Source organism: Clarias gariepinus, chromosome 5 (genome assembly GCF_024256425.1).
Source record: "Clarias gariepinus isolate MV-2021 ecotype Netherlands chromosome 5, CGAR_prim_01v2, whole genome shotgun sequence".
NCBI classification, from domain to species: domain Eukaryota; kingdom Metazoa; phylum Chordata; class Actinopteri; order Siluriformes; family Clariidae; genus Clarias; species Clarias gariepinus.
The window spans coordinates 23,699,390-23,722,397 of NC_071104.1; the positions used below are offsets into that span (position 1 = coordinate 23,699,390).

At 36.9% G+C, this 23,008-nt stretch overlaps 1 protein-coding gene across 1 annotated transcript; it reads left to right on the forward strand.

Annotated features, from left to right (window-relative positions):
- Window positions 1-680: 680 nt before the first annotated feature.
- Window positions 681-1,678, forward strand: rprma (reprimo, TP53 dependent G2 arrest mediator candidate a). The gene is made up of 2 exons (XM_053497144.1): window positions 681-749; window positions 876-1,678. Exon 2 carries the CDS (start codon window positions 898-900, stop codon window positions 1,228-1,230), a length of 333 nt encoding a protein of 110 aa, XP_053353119.1. The 5' UTR covers window positions 681-749; window positions 876-897; the 3' UTR covers window positions 1,231-1,678.
- Window positions 1,679-23,008: the final 21,330 nt, after the last annotated feature.

Sequence of the window (23,008 nt, forward strand, 5' to 3'; positions counted from 1 at the left end):
CTAAGCTAAGTAACAGTATATGCCAATAAAACTAAATCAGCTGACTAGCTAAATGACCAGGTTATCCCATTAGTGATGGCACGGGCATATTCCAGAACTTAAATTGAATGTGTCTGGCAGCATGAGGAATCATTTTCGCACATGAATTGGTGACCACAATGTGCACAGTAATCAAAGATAAAGGTGCTTAAATGTGTGACTTTTTTGAGCCAGGCTTTTATGAGCCAGTTTATAATTACTAAATTTTTTCATTTCCATGCACCACTATAAAATGATAGTGGACCACTATGCTTTTTTCAGTAGGTTTTATTGCCACATTCTGTCAGAAATCCCATACAGTTGACATTTAAAACAATAATTGCTCTGCAGTTCCAGGGCCATGATTTTTTAACATTTACGTTGCGCATGTGTATTTACTGCTGTTGATTTTTTGTGTGTGTGTGTGCTTCTGTCAACACTGAAGAAAAACTGGCACCCACCTGTAAGTTAACTGTCGTGATTGCACTCTAGAGGGCGCTATTTGGCACGAGTCCCACCACCGACGGTTCCGTGTGTGTGTGTGTGTGTGATAGAGAGAGAGAAAGAGAGAGAGAGAGTCTCATCTCCTCCATAAATGGTTTCCCCAGCAGGTAGAGTATCCCACAGACTGTGTGCACCAGGCGCGCGCTGCCTCGTTACTTCCGTCTTTGACGCGCAATCACGGGATGCTGTGCGCAAAGCGGCACCGTCTGTGGATCTCATCTCCTCCTGTACACTTTTTAGTACTTCTAATCCGGCTTTGTAGTTGAAAAACTGAAACAAGACTCTTTGGACTCCCTGGTTTGAATACATATATATATTTATATATATATATATTTTTTTTTTTAATGCTACAGGTGAGCACCTGTGTGAACGGAAATGAAAATGAACGGCACGACGTTTAACCAAACGGATGGTGGTATTTATATTTTTTCCAACCGGACTGAGGGGATCTTGTCGTGTTGTAACTTCTCGTCGGTGGTGACGGACGACGGCTTCGCGGCGGCGGCGACGCCGGACGATGAGCGCAGCCTGTTCGTCATGAGAGCCGTGCAGATCGCCGTGATGTGCGTGCTCTCTCTCACCGTGGTCTTCGGCATCTTCTTCCTCGGCTGCAACCTCCTCATCAAGTCTGAGGGCATGATTAACTTTCTGGTGACGGATCGGCGGCCGAGCAAAGAAGTGGAAGCGGTTATAGTTAGCGTGTATTAGCGCTCTGTGGTGACAAAACTTGAGACATGGACGCAGCTGGATCTCTTTCCAGTTAATGCAGGCGAAGTTGATTTCAAAGCTCAGACTGAGGTTTTTAACTGTTAACTCAGTAGCCCATGGCACCGTTTTGTATGCGCTTTCACATCATTCCTCTTCAGCCAAAGTCTATGTTTATTCAGCATTCTGTAGATTTCATGTGCGCACCACCCAAATTACAAGAAGGTCAGACGAACCTCATCTCCTGAACTTATTATCTGATTTGTCTTATTATAATGTGTTATTATAAGTCACATTCATTTACCAAAAGTATTTTTTGCGCACTGAAAATTGCTGCATATTGTCTGCAACCAAATTTTTAATGACCAGACTATATTACAATTTTGTACAGCTGCACAGGTTTGCCTTTGTTTGTTTAAATCGATAGGTTTCGAATAATGTTTTACCTTTAATGGAATAAAAAATTAAAAATGTACAGAAAAAAAAATTGCACGAATTTTTATGATCTATGCTAATCAGTGAATGGATTATTTAAAGTTTTTATTGTATGAATGAGCTTAAATATAAAATACTCTTTTTTAGTAATTCATTCTTAATGAGGAATCAACCTTAGTATATTGTCACACACACACACACACACACACACACACATATATATATATATATATATATATATAAAACATCCCTGTATAGGGACAGTTAGGGATTAAATGAGATATCAGTGGGAATAATCTATCCTCTATTCCCATTATTAGAGCACCTGTGCATTTTTATCTCTAGTAACTGTTGCATCACAGGGCTTTTTAGCCATTTATATGGGTTTGTCTTAAGCTTTTGCTTTTCGTGATGTCTCTGATTATAAATTGCATGCTTGCAATTGTAAATGTAGGATTTTGTAGGATAAGTGAACCATTAGACCTGCCTGTCTACACCAATCTCTCTTTAAATAGTTTATTCTAATTTACATTTTGAAAGGAAGGTGAAAAACATTATCAAGAGCTGAGTCAGTTCATACGTTGTCACAACAAGCATATCTTTACACTGGATTAAATAATTGATGGAACATTCTTGAGGTGATTGTTTGACTGATGGCTTGTGTAGCTTACAAGGACAAGTTACTGAGGAAACTGAGCACCTCGAAGAGTTGCCTTACACAAGTAAATCTTTTGTTGTTCAGATTTGCCTGACTGAATTACTATGAATAAGTCATCAGTTTGAGTTCATGAGTAAACTTACTCCATTTTACAAGTTCAATTTGTCAATAGTTTATCAATACTTTATCTGTGGCCTAATAGCAGGTTTTTTTCCTTCATGGTGGTCACCGTAATGGTTTATAGATTCTTAAACTAAACGGATGCTTGTAAATCTTTTCTAAATGTGTTTACCACACTTGGCAGAATGTCAGTGATTAAGTGGATGTGCCAGCTGTAAGCCAGACCTATTTATAAGAGTGTGAGAGTGTGAGGTGTGAGTTTGCTAACTTCACAGTGAATAATAATGGAAAAGGCACACTTATATAGATCTAGTCAGATCCCAGTTACATCGTTCCTATTTAAAGTTAAAGGAGCCAGTTATGTATATTCTCTTCACATTTTCTCCAGGTTTTACAAAAGAAAATACACTACAAAAAATTAATACATGTATATTATAACTACTTACTACAGAACATTAATATATGTGTATTATAACTACTCACTACAGAACATTAATATATGTACATTATAACTACTCACTACAGAACATTAATATATGTATATTATAACCACTCACTACAGAACATTAATACATGTATATTATAACTACTCACTACAGAACATTAATAAAGGTATAATAAACCTACTCACTACAAAACATGAATACATGTACATTATAACTACTCAATACGGAACATTAATAATTTTACATTATAACTCTTCACTACAGAACACTAATAAATGTACATTATAACTACTTACTACAGAACATTAATACATGTATATTATAACTCTTCACTACAGAACACTAATAAATGTACATTATAACTACTTACTACAGAACATTAATACATGTATATTATAACTACTCACTACAGAATATTAATAAATCTGCATTATAACTCTTCACTACGGAACATTAATAAAGGCATATTATAACAAGAATTGGAAAGGCAAGCAGTGGCTACAGTAATTTGCTTGTGATCATTATATACGTCAAAGAATTATTTCGTGGCATTTTGTATTAGCATTTTATTTGGCACTGGGTAGAAACATTATAGAGGACATGGGCATTATTCAGTTTGTTATGATAATCCAGCCTTTGGTTAATTTCCATTGCAAAATTTTGTTGATTATCGGGCTAAATAATGTTTCTAATTCAGTTTACAATTAGATTGTGGACACAACATTTGAGAGGTCTGGTGGGCTGTACACAATTTGTTGACAGTGAAAAGAAATGGCTTTTACAGCTCCAAACGAGTTTGTGGACACATTAACTCTAAAATGGGCTCAAAAATACGCTCCAAGCATTTGGGTTGTTCATTCCTATTATTAATGCATTGCCTATTTTTATTTTTAGATCTAATGCATGTTGTGCAGGGTCATTTGTTGAACTTTACCTCTGAAAGAAAAAGAATGTGAAAGAGAAACCTGTCAGCTGTTATCAGGATCTCATGAGTTATTGGTTGTAAATGCCCATGTCCTCTATAGTTGCTAAATGCATTTTCAAACACATGTGTTTATGGGACCAATATAGTAGAATAAGGTTATTTTAACACTAAGTTTGCAAAGATAATTAAAAGAAGGAGGAGAGGTAATCGCTTGCACTCCCAAGACCTGTCAGTGGGTCCAGACTTATGTAACTACACACCTTTCCTTTTTGCTGTTGTTACTTAATAATTTAGAGCAGTTACTAAGTAATATGTTTTACTTCCGAATAAGTGAGGATTTAAAAGATAAGAAAGAAAACTGGGTGGGTTATATAAAAACAACATAAAGCTTATTAACACAAATTGACATCATATGTCTAAAGACTGTTCTAAAATAGAAAGGTACAGTAGATAATATATTAAAGCTCTGAATTAAATAAAAAGTACCAAATTTAGGTCAAACACTTTCTAACTGTTCATGTGTATTAGAAAATTATATATTACACACATCAATATTCGAGACATAAACAATGAAACGTGTTTTAACATTTACATTTACATCAAGAGCGACTTAGAAAAAGTGCTTTAAAGTTTACATCACTGGATAGATATTTACACTGGGTTAACCAAGTTAAGTGCTATTAGTCAAACACAACTGGGAAGAGGGTTTTTTTTGGGGGGGGGTAGTCCAAGTACTGGAGAAACAGATAAGTCTTGAGTCGTTGTTTAAAGATCGTCAAAGTCTCTGCTGTACAGACATCTAGAGGTTTTAAAATTGTATGGCACATCCCAGTACTATTGTATGATTTAGGGCTGGTGCTTTATATGGTTTGAGGATTCAGGACATCAGCATCAGCTCCTCCCATGGGTGTTGATCAGCGCTGAAATGCTCTTTGGGCTCAGGCTCATCTTCTGCCTGATTGGCTGATCAGATTGGCTAGTCAATAAGTGCAGTTTTAACTGACAGCTTTAGATTACATCATGATAGAGCCAGTCATGGGTGTTGTTCCCAGTTTTGTGTAAAAACAAGAATTTTGCTTTGAAATACAGATTTAAATGCACATGTAGTACCCAATGCAAATGCACATGTAGTACCAAATATCAATGCATGACTGTTTTTCCCATGTTGATAATGTTTAATATTTTTCTGCTATCTATAACTTTATTGGGGTAATATTTCAGTCTAGGAAGCTTCGTCATCATACTATCTATAAGGTTTTGCAAGATGAAACAAGATTTTCTGAAATGAAAAACAATAAATACAGATTATGTGTGCAGTTTACATCATTATGGAAACCTAAGAGGAAGAAAAATAAACACTGTAATGAGAGTTGATCCAAGGGAAACATGTTTTTTTTTGTTTTTTTTAACAGCCTGGATATGACTAAGTGGTAGATTTAATTGTAAGGGCCATCTTTTTGTCGCAAGACAAGTTAAGAATGTATTAACCTCATGGACTTGTGTCAGACCTACATCCAGCTGACACTGTCCTGACTACCTGTGCAAAACCATACCAGACACAATACTGTCTGGGAATATTGCTCATGAAATTAATTTCAGACTGGCTGTGAGAACAAGTATGCTTTTTTTTTCTTATAAAGAAAAATCACAAATTTTTATATATTGTTTCCTGGCTTTCTAAAAAGTGGTGATTAAAACATTGAATTGCGTCTGCCACTAATGCAGTCTTCTCAATAATCTCTTTTTTTGAAGACACAGGTTTACAACTGAGCAAACACTCTAATGAGTCTTGTCATCTTGGAGGCAGTGTATCTTCCGTCAGTGTACAATAGTAAGCTCTATATAATTATAACCCTGTTAATTTATTATTACAATCCATCTAATTAATGTTCTTCATTAGAAATGCAGAAAATGTGTTGATAAATTGATTTTAAAAAACTATGTATTACCTAATTGAGTTATGGTAGACAGGTTTGAGAAGGGTGTGCATCGTACACAGTGTTTAATTTAAGCATACATTATTTACTCACTGCTTGTCTGAGTGTGCATGACTTTTTTCTTTATCCTGTTTATGCTTTAGCTCATCCATATTTTATTGTGTCTGTGTAGTGTAGCACCTTTGTGCGATGGCCCAGATCAGATGTAATAGCCCGGCTGAATGTGGCACATGTGGGACTTTGGGAACAGACACGGCTGATGGCTCTGGAGATTAAAGGTATTCTCATGGGAAACTATGCTGTGAAACACACAGAAAAAAGTGTGTGTTCTTTGTAAGTGACCTGTCGCATTGTCATGGCAACGTGACTGATATGATCCTGGTAAAAATGATCCTGGCCCCAATGGCTAATAAGTGTGTCTGAAAAATGCAAAGCACCATTCTATGCCAGGCGTCAGAAACGGATGAGAAAAGCAAAAACAAAAAGTCTAAATATCATTAAGATAACTGTTTAATAGTAATGTATACCTTTTGTGAAAAAAAGAAGCCATTTTGTTCTGGAAAATTCTGGTCACAAAACAATTTCCAGTGCTGATAAGACTTTATTTAATCTGTCTCCAGGGGTGTGATTACCCATTTTAAATTTGTGTGGCAAAAAAAAAAACACCTCTAGGCTGCTATAGTCTGTGTATCTGAGGTTAACAAGATTCAACCTGCTAGCTATTAACACTTTTTCATCTGATGGCATTTACTGGCCAGTCCTTCATGGTGTGTTGATTGGGAGCAGAAAGTAACAGATTGTGCTCGTTTTGTTATCTCTTGCTTCAGGAAAAGCTGAAACTTGGCTGTGCTGTGCAAGAGCATCAGCCATGCATTTTTTATTTATTTTTTTTGTTACAAAACCATTTGAACAGTCTGTTTGCCTGAGGCAATTTCTCTGTCTTCTTCCACACAAACTTTCTTTCCTTCTTTCTCTCTCTCTGATAGGTTGAGGTTCTATTACATTACCTTGTCTCTCTATAAAACATATGAGCCCATTTACTCATAACAGCTTTAGATGCTGTGTTTGGTTTGATTCAAAACATTCAAAAAGTCGTTGAAAACTTCTGAATGTCTCACAGGAGATCATGTGTTATGAAATACATTCATCAGCAGTAGAGTGACAGTGATGACAGGGTGGAAAGGGTCTGTCCTTGTACTAAAAATGCATGATGCTACTGCTGACTGATAATGATTCATACCAGTTTCATATTACCTGCTGATTCACTCCTAGATCAACTTGTAAAGACCGTTATTACTTTTTCAATTGATGACATGTCAAGCAGAACTTTCAAACTGACATCAGTGGCAAGCCAGTAATTACTTCCAGTGGTTAAATGCAGAAATATTGTAAGCAGACTTGATCTGACCTGCCCATGAGAATATGTATAAGCAAATTCTGAGTATGCTGCTAAACAATCTTAGGAATAAAAATGTAAAGGATGTGGCCAACCAAGAGCTTGGTTGTGGTATCTAACAGCTTTAAATGGGCATGACCAGCCTTAATAAACATAGATAAAAATAGATGATTAGGCCTGACCTTATTGGCTTTAATAATAATGCTAATAAAATAAAGAAAAAACACACACACACAATGTGGGGTTCTTCGTTTTGTACAAATCGACATATGTTACTCATTTGAATTTGGTTTGTAATGAGGGTACAACCAAAACATTAGTTATACAAAATAGTAAGAAACTGAAGCTTTTAAAGAGTATGCAACAAAAAACATTTTTAGCATTCTTAGCAAACTCTCAAACCTTACAAAAACCTTACAAACCTTAGAAAAAAATTGGTCCAAAATAAAACTCAGTTTTCTAAAGTTGTATTAAATATAGGCAAAATATTATATTGTATTAAATATAATGTACAAAAGCTTTATTTTTGATTTCCTATAATGATAGTGAACCTTTGCTCAATGCTGCCAACAGATTCCTTTTCGTGTCTGATAGCACTGGAACCTGATATAATCCTCTGATGTTGTAGGCCTATTGTGTACACTGAGATGCTTTTACACTCACCCTGGCTGGTAAGAGTGGTGACTTGAATTATCGTAGCCTTCCTTTTAGCTTGATATAATCTAGCCATTAATCTCAGACCTCCCCTCCACCCACAGAATTGATGCTCACTGGATTTTATTTATTTATTTATTTATTTTCGTTTCCTTTCTTTTGTTATGGGTGAAAATCCCAGAACATCAGCCAATTAGCCCATCTGGCACAAACAACCGTCACATTTAAAGTCATTGCAAACACATTCCCCCATTCGTTTTGAAAATAAACTGATGCTCTTGACTTGACTCTTAGATCTTCATACTCATTATCACACATTTTTGTACTCGATGATTGGGTAGCTGCATAAATGATTAGCTTTACATGAGTTAGTAATAAAATGGACAGTAATATATGTATGTTTTTAAAAGAATATTTTTTATAAAAACAGTTTTGAGTTTGATTTCGTGGCACTTAATATACTTGTGGATTTACATGCATCAAAAACAGCAAGAGAAAACACTGTATATGTCAGAGAGTTGATCGTTGCGCAAGCAATTAAATAAAGAAAAAAAAACACTGTCAGCGCAAGCCTTTGTCACAAAGATTATTTGCTTTTGGGGACATTTGACAGCTTGTCAGCTACTCATTAAAGCAAGAATGCAAAAAAAAAAAGGCCAGATGTAGAGCTTTATTATCACTGGCACTTCCTTGGTGTAGGAGTGGTGCCAGCATTAACATGTGTATACGAAGTGGGATTTAAAAACAATACATTACAGTTACATGCTCCCATTTGTGCTAGGTAAATTAAATTTATGCAGTCACACTTCACATTTATGCAGAACAATTCACATAAAGCAAAAAAATACATAATAAAAATTAAAAAAATAAAAATAAATTGCTGCCTATTACGTTTATATTAATGATAATTTTTCTTCTGTCATATGGACATTCTTAAGTTTCAAAAACCTTCAGGAAACATTTCATAATGGCAAAAAGGAGCAAGAATGGAGAAAAGTATAGAGAAAGTACACGGTATATACATTTCAATGACATATGTCAAAATCGTATGGAATTCGTTTAAAAGCACTTCAGGCTTGATTCCTGTCTCTGTGTGCATGGAGTTTGTATGTTCTCCAAGTGCTTGGTGGGTTTCCTCAGGGTACTCCAGTTTCCTCCCACAGTTCAAAGACATGCAGATTAGGATAATTAGCGTTTCCAATTGCCCGTAGTGTGTGAATGAGTGTTTGAGTGTAAGTGTGTGTGCCCTGCGATGGATTGGCACCCTGTACAGGGTGTACCCTGCCTCGTGCCCTAAGCCTCCTGATAGGCTCCAGGCTCCCCCGAGACTCTGAATACAGGATAAAGCGGTGATGATGAGTGAGTGAGTGGTTTAAAAATAGGAGTATGGAACCAAAAATATACTTGTAATACTTGTTTTACTGAGTGAAAGTCATAAAGTGCTTACTTCCCGTAATCAAGAATTCAAGAATAGAGGCAAATATTTTATCTGTTCAAATTAGCAATTAAGGCATTTGTAGTTATATATTTATTAAATAAAATATGCTTGCTTATTAGCTAGCAGATTCATTAAACTTTATCTAAAAGTAACTGAATTTGTCTAGATGTGCTTAAAAATTAAAAACACAGTTAAGACCTAGAGGTTAAGGCAAAAAGAAAAAAAACATATGTGATTCCATTTAAGATATTTTGGGTATTTTGAAGATCAAAATGAAAATTTCTTGCATAACATGTTTTCACTCTTATTAATTTAATTTTATAAAAGAAAAAAGTGTTTAAACAAGTGTTTTGTTTGAGTAAGAACCAAATAGTAGGTAGAGCAGTGAAGTACAGTTTTTTAGTTGTTTTCCACAACTACTGTAGGAAGGGATCTGCCTACTGCCGTTTTCCTAATCTACCCGTGTGCCCTTAAAAATCATTCTTTTGCTCTATAAATTTGAAACATCATGAGCTTCAGATTTGGTCTAGGCACTGACTTTTTCTAGTGAAGTGTACTGAAGTTGAAGTAAGTTGATCTGGTTAATTCTTGATCAGTAATACGTGCTCACTCTTTAAACAGGTCATTTTCATTATTAATCATCAAACATTGTGCATACTGCAGCACTGTTAATCTTATCTTAAATTATTTACCATTAACTGAATTTATACATAAACATAACGAATTTGCAATGCCTATTTATAGACAGTAAATGTATGTGTGCTCATCCATTTTATTTATTATTAACATTCTATTTTATACAGCTGCTCCATGAATATGCTTATAACTAGGTCTGTTCACGTAGGCTCAACAAACAGTGTGTGTGTGTGTGTGTGTGTGTGCCGCACCTGACAGAGGGCTGAAGGCTTTGATCTTTATCTGCTCATTTGGGCCTTTGTAATGGTTGCTCTCTGTCTCTCTCTTTCTCTCTCTCTCTCTCTCTCCTTCTTGAATGAAAGAGCCCTGGGATTGTAATGATGTGCATTTCGAAGTAGAGCGAAATATCTGGGAGAGAGAAGAAAGGAAGCTGAAGTAAGACGGACTGAGGAATTGTTTGTGTGACAGCGCAGAGTTGGTTAAAGGTGTTGGCAGGTGAGATAGCACACCATCACAGAAGAGACTGACAGAGGTAGGGAGGAGTACAGAGATTTGTCAAAGTCATCTCTTTGTCTCTCTCACACACATACACACACACACAAACACTAGACTACAATCTTAGTGAGATTCACTGTAACTGACCACCTGACACTAACAGAACAGAACCTATTTATTTAGTTCGGTGGTGCACTGACATGCAGGCAGTTGGCAGCAGATTGAAACAGATAATCCACAGCTCACATTAAAAATAAAAATAACACAACACTAGTACTCAATCCACTGCAATCTAGGGGTGACATAGTGGCAGTAAAACATCAGTATAAGGAGTGATGACTTTCATCTTAGTTGGCTTGGGATGATGCCTGTATGCTGTCATGAGTGTGACAGGCTGGGCAGCAGAGCCTTCCTGCAGCATCTGTTCATAGCCATCGGCCAGCCGGCATCTGCACAGGGGTCATTCCACACACCTCATTTTAATAGCTTAAGATCTGCTGCAGGAAATAAAGAGGCATCTCAACCAGGATTTCTAACTGCACTCCAGAGAAAACTGGTACGTATTTTTAAAAAGTCTCTTATTGACACTGTGAGGGAATGGACCTGGCTTAATTAGCTGTTGATTAAATGGTTTTCTTCGATACACACACAGAATCCAGAGGTCACATCATTCACCTGCAGTTAGCATATTCAAACTATCTGACATTTCCACAGACCTCAAAATTTTGCTTGTTGACTCTTTCAATCCAATTCACGACTTCAGTATTTAATTTCGTTTGAATGTCAGCGTTATGTCCTGCAGGCTTCTCTCTGTCAGTTGGCCAGCGTAATGTAAAAGTACTCAGCTGACTCTTTCCTGGAATGTGATGATCATTTTTAAATAACAAACCAGAGCTTTATTTCCTAATAAATTGAATTCCTGTTTGAAGTCCTGATGTTTATAGCCAGGTGTTTATATGCAAATTTATGTGTATCTTTTAAGAGCATGGTAAAGAAAAATACGTTCATCTGTCACTCATGCCTTTACTAAACTCACCCCGTCTTTCCTAGAGTCCTCTTCACCCATTGGACCCATACATAGAGAGAGAAGCAATGCGTAAATGTATGTGTCTATGATAGTTTAATGCTTGGTAACATTTATCAGTTTAAATCAGCTTAATACAAATCTCAACATCAATACACAATAAAAAAAAAAATTTAATCATTAATATTTGTATCCATCAGTTTTCATGAATTATTTATTTATCATTTAATAAGATAAAAGCTTTGTTAAGTGACCTGAATGGAACCAAAGTAAGGTCATATGTGCACTAATTGATGAGTGTTTAAATACACTTGCTTTAACCAATAGTGAATGAATGAATGAATGTCTTGGATTCTATCTAAAGTAGTTCTCAAAAGCTTCTAAAGTGTTACCAACATCTTAGTTCGGTTTATCTGTTATTTACAAACCTGAGTATAAAAAAATGACCCTTGAGTGCAATAAAACACCATCCTGATATATTTTGCTAATAATGGAAGATCTAGAAAGGAAAACATTGCGACATGCAGCTGTTGTTTCTGTAGTGAAGAGCAGAACATTCATAAGACGTTATGAAGACGGGGAGTGGTGGAGACATGGTGTTAGTCCTGGACAGTCATAATGTGAAACTTTGACGCATAAATGGTTGTACATACAGATTTACCAAATATATACAAACTTGGGGTGTCATTAATCCCCATCATTTTGTTTTTACTTCCCTGATTCCTCTCCTCCTACCATCCACAGACTGCTTTTTGAGGCATTATTGGTTAACGCTGCAGTCTGCCTTACCTCTCCTGATTGCATGACTTTAATGAGCCCAGTGTGAAGAGCAGGCCTTTGTGTGGGGATGATTTCATAGATCAGTACAGCTTTCAGGGAAAATAATTAAGCCTGACATTTAGGGGCATACTCGGAGGGTCCAAAGTTGCAGAAACTGCAAATGATTAAAGCATTATTGGCTTTGCAGTACTCAGTTTTTGCTTTAGCTCAAGGGGGGAAATGAAGCAGAAGCACACGGCTGATAGTCTGCAGGTCAGTTATTCAGAGCCAGTAATAGGCATTGGTTTGTTAAAAAGCTCAGACAAATATGTCATATTTATGTTCTCTTTGAGAAGTGCGCAGGGAGTTCCAGGTATTTGGTGACTAACACCGAGGCAAGAAGTTTTCATTTCAGTTTAATAAATCATCCAATAAAAGTTAATTTGCTCATAATGTCATATTGACCTCCAATTTCCCAGAAAATATCCTGTCACTATTTCTGAACAGGCATTTGAATTTATCTCTGTTCAGAAATGAAGCATTACTTTTTTGAGCTGTGCATTTGCAATTGTCTTGCTGTTAAATGGCTGCTCTTAGCACCAAGCTACCAGGTTGTAGATAACAAGGGAAAACTCTTTGATCATGTGCTATATTGTGTGGGAACTACATGACTACCAAGGTCAGTGTGAGATTGTCCTTGGCCAAGTCTAGACACCCACAGCAGGCTCCAAACCGTAGCCAGGATCCCTCTAATGCTCACCCTCTAGGCTATGCTTACACACCAGACACCAATCTACACAGATAATACATTTGTATTTTTTTTGCACTTGTACAGTTGTAAATTGTTGTTATTCTAAAAAGGTTTTTTTTTTTTTTTACCTTAAGTGCTCGCTGGTCCAATGTGCTTAGAAACCTCAACATGAGATTATTCTCCTCCCTAAAAAAAGACTGAGAGGTATATTTATGCATTAACTGAAGTTGTTTTGCCCCAGTTGGGCTTGGTAATGAGACAAGGATTGCCATGGGGTTGAACAGGGTTTATTCCTTTTTCCTCTCTTGCGTAGACCCTAAAGCTTTCCTGAATTACTCCTCAGCAGGGGACCAAACAAACCTCTGGCTCAGATTTGGAACCAGGAGAAGAGGACAGGGACGATGGATTGAAGAGACATGATTGCCTTTGCCAAAAAAAAGAGTCTTCAACACCATGTAAGGAGAAGTGAATCAATAAAGAGAGAATGATGCTGAAGGAAGAGAAGAGGAACCCAAGTGAGTTTGGAAGAAAAAACAAAAACAACAACAAACAAATGGGCATTGAGAAAAAGGGAACGGACCTGCAGTTGTGAGTTATCTTATCATGCAATTGTAACATTATTTAATAAATAGCACTTTTTACTATTTATAGTATTAACAAATCAGCTAAAAAATACCATGTTGTCTAGAATAAAATTAATAATCTCTTTCCAAACATTTTCATTTAGCATCTACTGTCAAATATTAGTGAATACAGTGGCATCAGTCACTAATTTTAAAGTAAAAAATTATAAAAAAAAAAATAAAAAAAATCTTGTATCTGAAAAAAAATAAAAAAAATAAAGTAATGTAGCTGAGAAATGAGTCTGGCCCTGTCTACATCCATAAAAAGTTTAGAGCCTTACATTTAAGCTGTCAGACTATATATCAGGATAGTGAAATGAGGATTTAGGTATCTTTATGATGTATTACCCCATCCTCATTTTCAGATGGCAATATTATTCTGTCCACTGTATTGCTAACTGAGATTAAATAGAGTGTGGTGGATGTTGCGCGGTGATGCGCGGTGTGTGTAGTGTGTTTTGATGGATGTGCGTGGTGAGCAGGGCGCAGCAGGGCTGCTAAAGTTGTCACCTTCTGTTACAGTGACTATTCCTCTACCAGAACGTGACAACTGCTCCTAAAAAGACAGAGATACAGCGGGAGAGCCATGGACTCTCCTCTCATCTGTGTAGAGCTTTACATGAGCGCAACTCTGGCCTGAAATCAGGAGGGCTGTTATTAAATATTCATTTTGAACTCTGGCTCATCCCCTGTGCAAACCACTCAGAGAAAGCAGCTGTGACCGAAACACCAGGGACAGAAATAAGAGATGAAAGAGTATCACATACAAATGAGGCACATACGTCAAACAGACTTCAAATCTCTTGTGTAACGATAATCTGAGGATTATCGCAATTTCCAAATGAATTTCTGATAATAGACTGATATTATCTGTAGTGTCTTAATGGCTTGTTAAATCTGCCATTTACATGCTGGACAGGACAATTGAAATGTAGGACAAATGCAGAAGGAAACATTTTAAAAGCATGTGACTTGTTGGGTATGTGAGTGCTATAGCGAGTGGGACTGAGTAATCTTGCCAGCCTGTCTGTATGTAAATTAGTGTGTTAGGTGGCGCAGCAGATGCTTTGGCGTAAGTGAGCAGGGAGTCCAATAAGTTGTCATAATAAGAAGCAGCTGCCACTCTAGCTACAAGATGAGAGGTGAATGTGACCCAAATTAATAAAAACATGGGACAGACAACTTTACGTTGCTGTTTTCGGGAAGATCTTTTAAATTTTTCAACTGTTATCTCTCTAATAATATTAATAATAATTTGTATACACTAATCCACCACAACATTAACACTACTTCCAGGAGAATGAAATAACATTGATTATCAATTATATACCACCAAACTGGTGACAGGATCATGGGCACCTAAGGCTCATTTATCCCTGTGGGGATGAAAGGCTAGCCTGTCTTAAATATAAATATAAATATTTTGAGGGAAGGTTTTTTCTTTCACTTCAGAGTCTATATAACTGTTGGTAAAATTTGCATATTACATCACAGCAATTACAGTAACAATGTTGCTATTGGAATTATTTTATGTTTCGAATACAAAAGCCCAACATCCACCCATTCTGCATTCCTCTGACATCTAACTGTGTATGCTAAGTGTCTTTAAACTAAGACAAAAAAACTATCCAGGCTTAAGTGGAAATGGCCCAATATTTCCCCAGAGGGACGATCTTTGAGATGATAGGTTTTAATGAGGATCAACAGGCCAACCCCCTCAAGAAGGCCCTCATTATCACAGTTACATTTGCTGCTTTCTAAATATTGCCACCCTGCAGGTTGCTCCTAATGCAACCATTAATGTATCTTTTACTGTTTACTGTTTATGTGAAAAGCAAATTACTGTATAAACAGTACAGAGAGAGTTTAGTGATTAAATATTAATTTACTCTCAATACTGCTTATCCTGTACAGGGTCACACACACTCACTCACATGCTATGGGAAATTTGGAAATGCTCATTAGCCTAATCTGTATGTCTGTTGGACTGTTGGAGAAAACACATGTACCTGGTGGAAAGCCACCAGGCATGGGGAGAACATGCAAACTCCACGCACACAGACGAAGGCGGGAATCGAACCCTCAACCCTAGACGTGCAAGGCCACCGGGCCAACCACTACGCCAGCATGGCGCCATAATTAACTTAACTTAATAGTAATTAAATACTAATAATAATTGACTTGTGTTTTATTATTTAAACAGACTGTGAATCAAGAAAGAACAATGTGTATAAGTGTATTCGATTTTTTTAAACTCTAACATGTGAATTGCATCCTGAAGAAATAAGATACATGTTCTGACATGCTCTAATCTTCTTCAATCTCAGAGATTCATCATGACACAGTTTCCCAATAATTTTTTTCAGTTTATTCCAGTTAAAACATTTGTTGTTATAGCATATCTGGAGATAAATTCAACCTGACAGACTGTCAACACCAATTAGAACACATGCTATATGAAAAAAAACAAGTAGAGACTGGTAGCAGAGACAGAGGAAGTCTCCCTGTTGTCTTCTCCCTCACAAAAACTAGAGGAAAAAAGAAATCTGCTCTCAAAAATTCACACAGGCTCCTCTCAATTTCTTTATATTCCTTGTCAGCCTGGACTCATAATCTGTCACCTGATCAATGAATTCTTGCAATCTACATGGACCTGTACTTTGTCTTTTACAGGTCATTACTGAGAATAACAAGAGTAGCAAGGTTAATAAACTTGTTCACGTACTTCAACTTTGGAGGCTTTGTCAGTGGCTGGAAATTACAGAGGAGTTCAAACCTTCGTCACTCGTGTGTTGTAGGGGACAGGGGTAGCTCAGTGGTTAAGGCATTGGACTACGGTTCGGAAGATCCCAGGTTCAAACCCCACAACCACCAAGTTGCCAGTGTTGGGCCCTTGAGCAAGGCCCTTAACCCTAAACTGCTCAGATGGGTAATGAAATGTAAGTCGCTCTGGATAAGAGCGTCTGCCAAATGTGTAAATGTTACTACCCCCTCTTTTAATTTTATGTGTTTTTTGTTTTTAAAACATAATAAAAATCATGTGTGCATAGCAGGTCTCAGAATTAGGCAAATTCACCCCAAAGACAGACTGTGCAATGTTCAAAAAAATGCAAGAGTTACATCCCAGATTCTGTAGGCCTCACTGCAAAAGTCAATGACGGCACAATTAGAAGAAGACTGAACATTCACAAGCAACTGAATAATCAGGATGAACCTGAACTTAATAGCTTGGGAACAAAACACAACCAAGACATGGGTTAACATGGGTCACAAGAAACACTAGACAAAAACAACAGAATGAACTAAACTAAAATAAGTTGGACACAAGAAGAGATGTGTATTTCATTAGTGAAAAGAAGATTAGTGATCTTTAAGATCTCTATAAGAAATATTGGTACAGCTGATGAGATCCATGAAAACATGGTTTGCCAACGTGGAAGAACTTCAGTGACATGAGCCCCAACTTCAACCCCATTGAACAGCTTTAAGAACTGCAATGCTAATATCCGTATCTGATCTCTTGTGGCTGAATGAGAACAAATCCCCACAGCCATGCCCCAAAATTAATGGAAAGCCTTTCCAAAAAAAGTGGAGGTTATTAGAACAACAAAAAGATGGCCTAAGTGTGAAATTGGATGATCCAAAGCAGTTTGGTTGTTTTGGTCAGCTGTCTACATACTTTTGGCATTACAGTGTATCTGCTTCTGTATTAAGGACAAAAAGAAATCCTGTCCAGACCTGATGTACCCAATTTTCTTATTTTAGATTATAAATGGGCTGTAATATCACAGCATGTAACATGATATTTAGCAAATTAGAAAGCTTGCAAAAGGACCAATGGGAAAAACAGGCAGAAATGCGTCTAAAATAAGACATTTTAAAGCCATCATAAAATGCCATAAACCTGTATTATAGAGTGAATAATTATAATATTTTTAAACACAAGATTTCACATGATTTCACAAGACTTTCAAACATGTAATTAATGAATGAAAAAAGAAAATGTGCATTGAAATTTACAAACGTCCTAGTGCAAGCCAACATTCAATAGAAGCTCAGTTTTAGCATTTCAGAATTATTTTTGTTTCATCAGTATTGTAGCTGCTCCTCTCTTTCATCAAACTGGCCTTGATGCTGCAGCAGATAAAGTGGAAAAACAGCACCATGGGGTGCAGCTGAGTGCTAATGAACGACAGTTCTCCTATCCTGCTGAATAAACACCTGATATCTGTTAAGCTATAGTGAAAGCTCCAACTGCATGTGTGAAGTCGGAGAGTAGGGCATCGAAACACACACACACACACACACACACACACAGATAGAGAGAGAGAGGAGGGGGGAATTAGATTTAGGCTTAATTGACAGCCTGGCCAGCTTTGGCGGTGGTGATCTGTTTCAGGGAGATATCTGTGAGGACAGAGCATGTGGGAGAAGCGTCTGCATCCTATCAAATTAATAATCTTGGATCTGAAGTCAGCAAGAAGTATTCACATAAATGTCAGGGTATGTTTGCAAAATTTCACTTTACTGATGATTTGTGAGTTTTGTCTAAGGTGTAGAAATAACAAGATACGGGTAAACTGTCTCTGAACCTTATCTTACACAAACACGGTACTTTACTGTGCTGTCAGTCATTACACACAATGGTTTTAGGCTGTGTTTACGTCTGCCCAGGATTCAAACTAATTGATATACAGTAATTGAAAAAGTGTCAGTTATGTTCAAAACCATATAGAAAACTAAAAACTACACAGTGACTTGAATTATTAACCAAAGAGCTGTCTAAATCTGTAGTGATTAACGGGTATGAAATCCTTATTCACCCATTCATCTTGACTGGCTGTTTTTGAATCCCCATCAGGGCTGCAATGGATCTGAAGCCTACGCAAGGAATGATTGGTGCTCAGCAGGGACACACACATACACTTCTTCTCAGAGGGCCGTTTAAAATGGTCAGTCCACATATTGGCATGTTGTATCCGCATTTAGTTGCACGTCCAAACTATGTTCTCTCATCATGCTGTTTTATCGCTTATAAGCATAGAAACATAGAAAATAGAAACTTAGTAAATGGATCATTGAATGTCGCTTTTTACAAGAAGAAGTTGCAAGGGTAGGGGGAATGGAAAGTGTGGCTAATTAAGCTACCTATGAAAGTAAGTGAAAAATTATCCACACACCAAACTTCTGTTGGCCGCACTTACAGTATCAGTGCTTTCTGTTCAAGTCTTCTGTCTCCCCAGTCACTGCTGTGTAGGTGTGAATGTGTTACATCAGTTCATTTGTAACTGCGGTGTGAGCAAAAATTGATGCCCCACTTGTGATTTGCACGAAAGATGAGCAGCGTGCAGTGAAATAACTCGCAGAAGAGCATAAACACAATGTTGGATATCTGCAAACACAATTTGGACTGATACTCTATGGAAGGTGAAGGTTTCTTAAAGAGAATCATTACTGGTGACGAGACATGGATTCATCACTACGAGCCTGAGAGTAAACAACAGTATGGAACAAAAAGACCTCTATCGCCAGCCAAGAAAAAATTGATGCTTACAGTTTTCTGGGCTTCTTGAGGGCCAGTACGGCAACATTATCCGCAAAAAGGTTAAAAAATTAACAGTGCTTGTTACAGTGAGATGATTATTGAAGAGATGAAGAACTCAAGCTCATTGCATGACAACGCATGTCCTCACACTTTTGCCCACACTTCGAGATTTGAGGTGTTAAAGCATCTTCTCTATAGCTCTGATCTTGCTCCATCAGACTTTCACCTGTCTGGTCCCCTAAAAGCAGCCCTATGAGGATGAAGATTCACGTCTGATAAAGAATATATAGCTCAACAAGTAAACCAGTGAGTTGTTGATATATTTTTTTGATTATTGTAACTAATGCAAGATTATTACACCTAATAGTGGATATTATTATTCATTATATTCACAATTTCCTATTCACTTAAAATTGTCTTATTGCTTCGACATTTCAGGATTTTTTTTTATTCTAGCAAGGAACAAAATGATCTACCAATAGACCACAGCCATCGGGGAAAAAAAGCCTTAATAAGCATATATTTGTCAAATAAAACAAAGGAATTTTCATAATGCTCCAAATGCTGCCAATTTTACAAATGTTAAAGGTCATGATCAACTGTTAGAGCAATAATATTCAGCTAGATTTTCTAGAAAGTAGTTATATCTACTGCTGTCCAAACCAAGGCAGCTCGACCACACCCCTTTAAGTATGTACATTCTGCCATGCAAGCTTGACCTGGGGTTAAAGAGACCATAAAGCTGAGTGTTGTACAGACCAGAGGTGGATGATTATAAGGGACAAATAAGTTCATCTCTCTCTCTCTCTCTCACTCTCTCTCTTTGTGTGTGTATGGGTGTGTGTGATTACTACTCACTTTCCCATAGCGTATGCTTTGCTTTAAGTCAGAGGTGTGTGTTAGAGAGCAGGTGTGATTATTCCAGTTCAACATCAGTCCCAGAGCACGCTGCAGGCTGTAGAGAGAGGCTGTGGAGGTGTGGGAGTGTTACAACCCCATGCCATTACTGTTTCTGTCCCCTGAGTCCAACTACCAAAAGTCATCTATCTTCTCCATGACTACAGTACAGAGCTCTCTGGGGAACACAGAACAGCCAGATTCTATTAATTTTTTAACACTCAGATCTTCCCTTACAGCTAAAAATGTAGGCGGTAAAGTTAATTGAGAGTGAATTACATGTAATAAAAATATTTATGAAAAGTACTTTGAAATAATTCATGAAGACAGGCTTTTCATATTACAGATGCTTCCAGCTGACAGGTGTATATGTTCTGGATATCTGCAGTCAAGCTCTCTCTCTCTCTCTCTCTCTCTCTCTCCCTCTCTCCACTCATTGCCCTCTCTTTGCCTGAGCTTTAGGAATAGTGCACACTAGCAGGAGAGTTACAGCAACAAATAATTATATGGCATCCAACTAAAATTGCAATCTGTCGTGTACGCATGTACAGGTCACTGGGGGTGTAGGAGGTGATATAGGTTTGTGTGTAGTTCTCCATTAGACTTAATGGCTCTGATAACAAAGTGAATGGCTTTATGGTTCCTCAATGCATTTTCGCAAGAGGGGGCAGGAAGTACTTCGAGCCTGATGTTGCCCTGATGGATTTTGTAACATACCAAGAAGAATGTTCTCTGTTTTCAGCACACTTTATCAATATTATCCTTACTAAATAGAAGTGATTATTCTGAGGAAGCATCTGCAGACACTCTGAAACTAATACTAGTTTTATTCACATCGAATCGTAACAGAGCTCTGCCTTGAGGCCTTTTGCTTTTTACTGAATGTGTCAGGGCAGCAAATGTCAATTTGTCTAGAAGGATATTGATTGTATTTCTATTAAGGCAGCATCAGTGCAAAACATGCTGGTGTAAAATTAGAATATATATACAGCATGAAAAAATGTGATAAACCTGGTTACATCCTTGTTAAGTGTTAGTACACTATAATCTCCTGTAATATGAGTGGAAATCTGCTTTACTAAGATAGTATGAGATTTAGCACTGCATTGAGTAAATATTTTTTTCTTTCAACAGTCACAGGTTTCACCAGATACTTCACACAGTTAATTATGGATTTGTGAAGAGTAGCTTTAATCTCTCATCCATGTCTGTGAATATCATAAAAAATCTAAATAATCAGGGTGTTTAGCTCCTTTGGCATTTTTCATTGATCTAGATTCTTACTCATTTCCTTTCCTTTAAATAAAATAATGAAGGAAATGCCATCCTGCTTGTCAAATTGGCATCAAGAGGCCATTTTTCTAATGTTCTATCCTGCATCATGTGTTCCAGTTTCAGAACAAAAACGGAAATAAGAGAGCGGAGACATGGACAAGGAGTGCATGCATGAGTGTACACATTTTGCTTTTTAGTACTGTATAGGAAAGTCGCATTTTTAGTAACATTTATCATCTGAATTTATGAATTTTGTTGAAATTAAAATCAATACCCACAACAGAAGCTTTCAGGAACTGCATCTGGATAAAAACCAGACTGTGATTCCATTAGATGAGAGCGAGAGAGAGAGAGAGAGAGAGAGAGAGAGTTCCCTGATTGATATTCATATAATCAGGCGCCTTGAGGAAGTGAGACCCAGGGAGGCTATCACTCCTCTCCAGCAATCAGGGGCTTTGTGCCAAAAATCAAAGCCCACTGGAAGACATATTTACACATATTAATCCACCTTTACACGTTGTGATACAGGGTACATATGAACATGTTGTTTTCGATATTGTCTGACAGTAATTTCATTATCATAATACAGGATGTTTTGTTATTGCAGGTATGCTTTTATTAAACATTGCCTGATAAGTAAAATTAACCTACAGTCATAGTGCCACGAGTGTATTTAGCTAATGTAGACAGTTTAAGATAAATTTAAAATAAAATTAATTTCTACAAATATAGAATGATTTCTTATTGGTATTAAGAGTAATCACAAAAGAAACACCAATATTCTGTAACAGCTTTTTCTTTTATACATGATTTTCAAAATGAAAGGTCAGGAAAATTATGTAATAATTGCATTTTTTTGTGTGAAATGTATCCCATTCTTGAAGTAAAATGATCATTGAAGAATAAACACTCTCTAGCTGAATCTACTGAACATACTAGAGACAGAGACAGGGTTGAATCATTAGCAATAGGAACCACACAGTAGAGATCAATGAGCTGTGTTTGGATCTGGTCAATATTTTGCCACAGGACAAATACCCATTTAGAGTAACACACCCATTACAGCGCCACATCATGCACAGTGCCTTGAAATTGTTTGTTTTTTTTTTCTTCCTGCACACTATCATATGCATGTGCATTTAGAAATCAGGTAGAGTATAAAACTGTATATATTTTTGAAGAGACAATGTTTTCTCATGTTTTTGTAATGATGAAGCACTATTGAGTGGGAAATGATACCTGAATCCACCCATTTTTTTTGGCTCATTTACCTGCATTTTATGTCTGAGTAAATTGCTCAACAGATAATCTGCTTCACTGGTTTTCTCTCTCAGACTCTAATGGTGACAAATTCTGCTGTTTACGAGAGAGGGTGGAAAAATGAAAGGGAAGAAAGAAAAAAATCTCACTATTTATAAGGTAGCTCATATGTCTCTGTGTATAAATAAGCGAAAGAGAGAGAAAGCAGACAGGGCCCATTCTCTATTTACATTAATGTGTACAATGTACATTAACATTCAAAACGTTTAATGTTTTAATAATTGAAGATTAGTAAATGAAGATTAGTAATTGAAGATTAGGAAATGAAGTTTGAGTCATTCCCTCTCTGATTGTATAGATAAAGAGTACTTAGTCATATAAAGAAATATGCTTTAAATTGTGCCTTAACCATTGCTCTGGCGAATCTCTCCACAGCAGGAAATCCTAAAGTAGGTCTTCACATGACAAAATAATGAGATATTAATCTTCTATGGAGCTCATCAAACA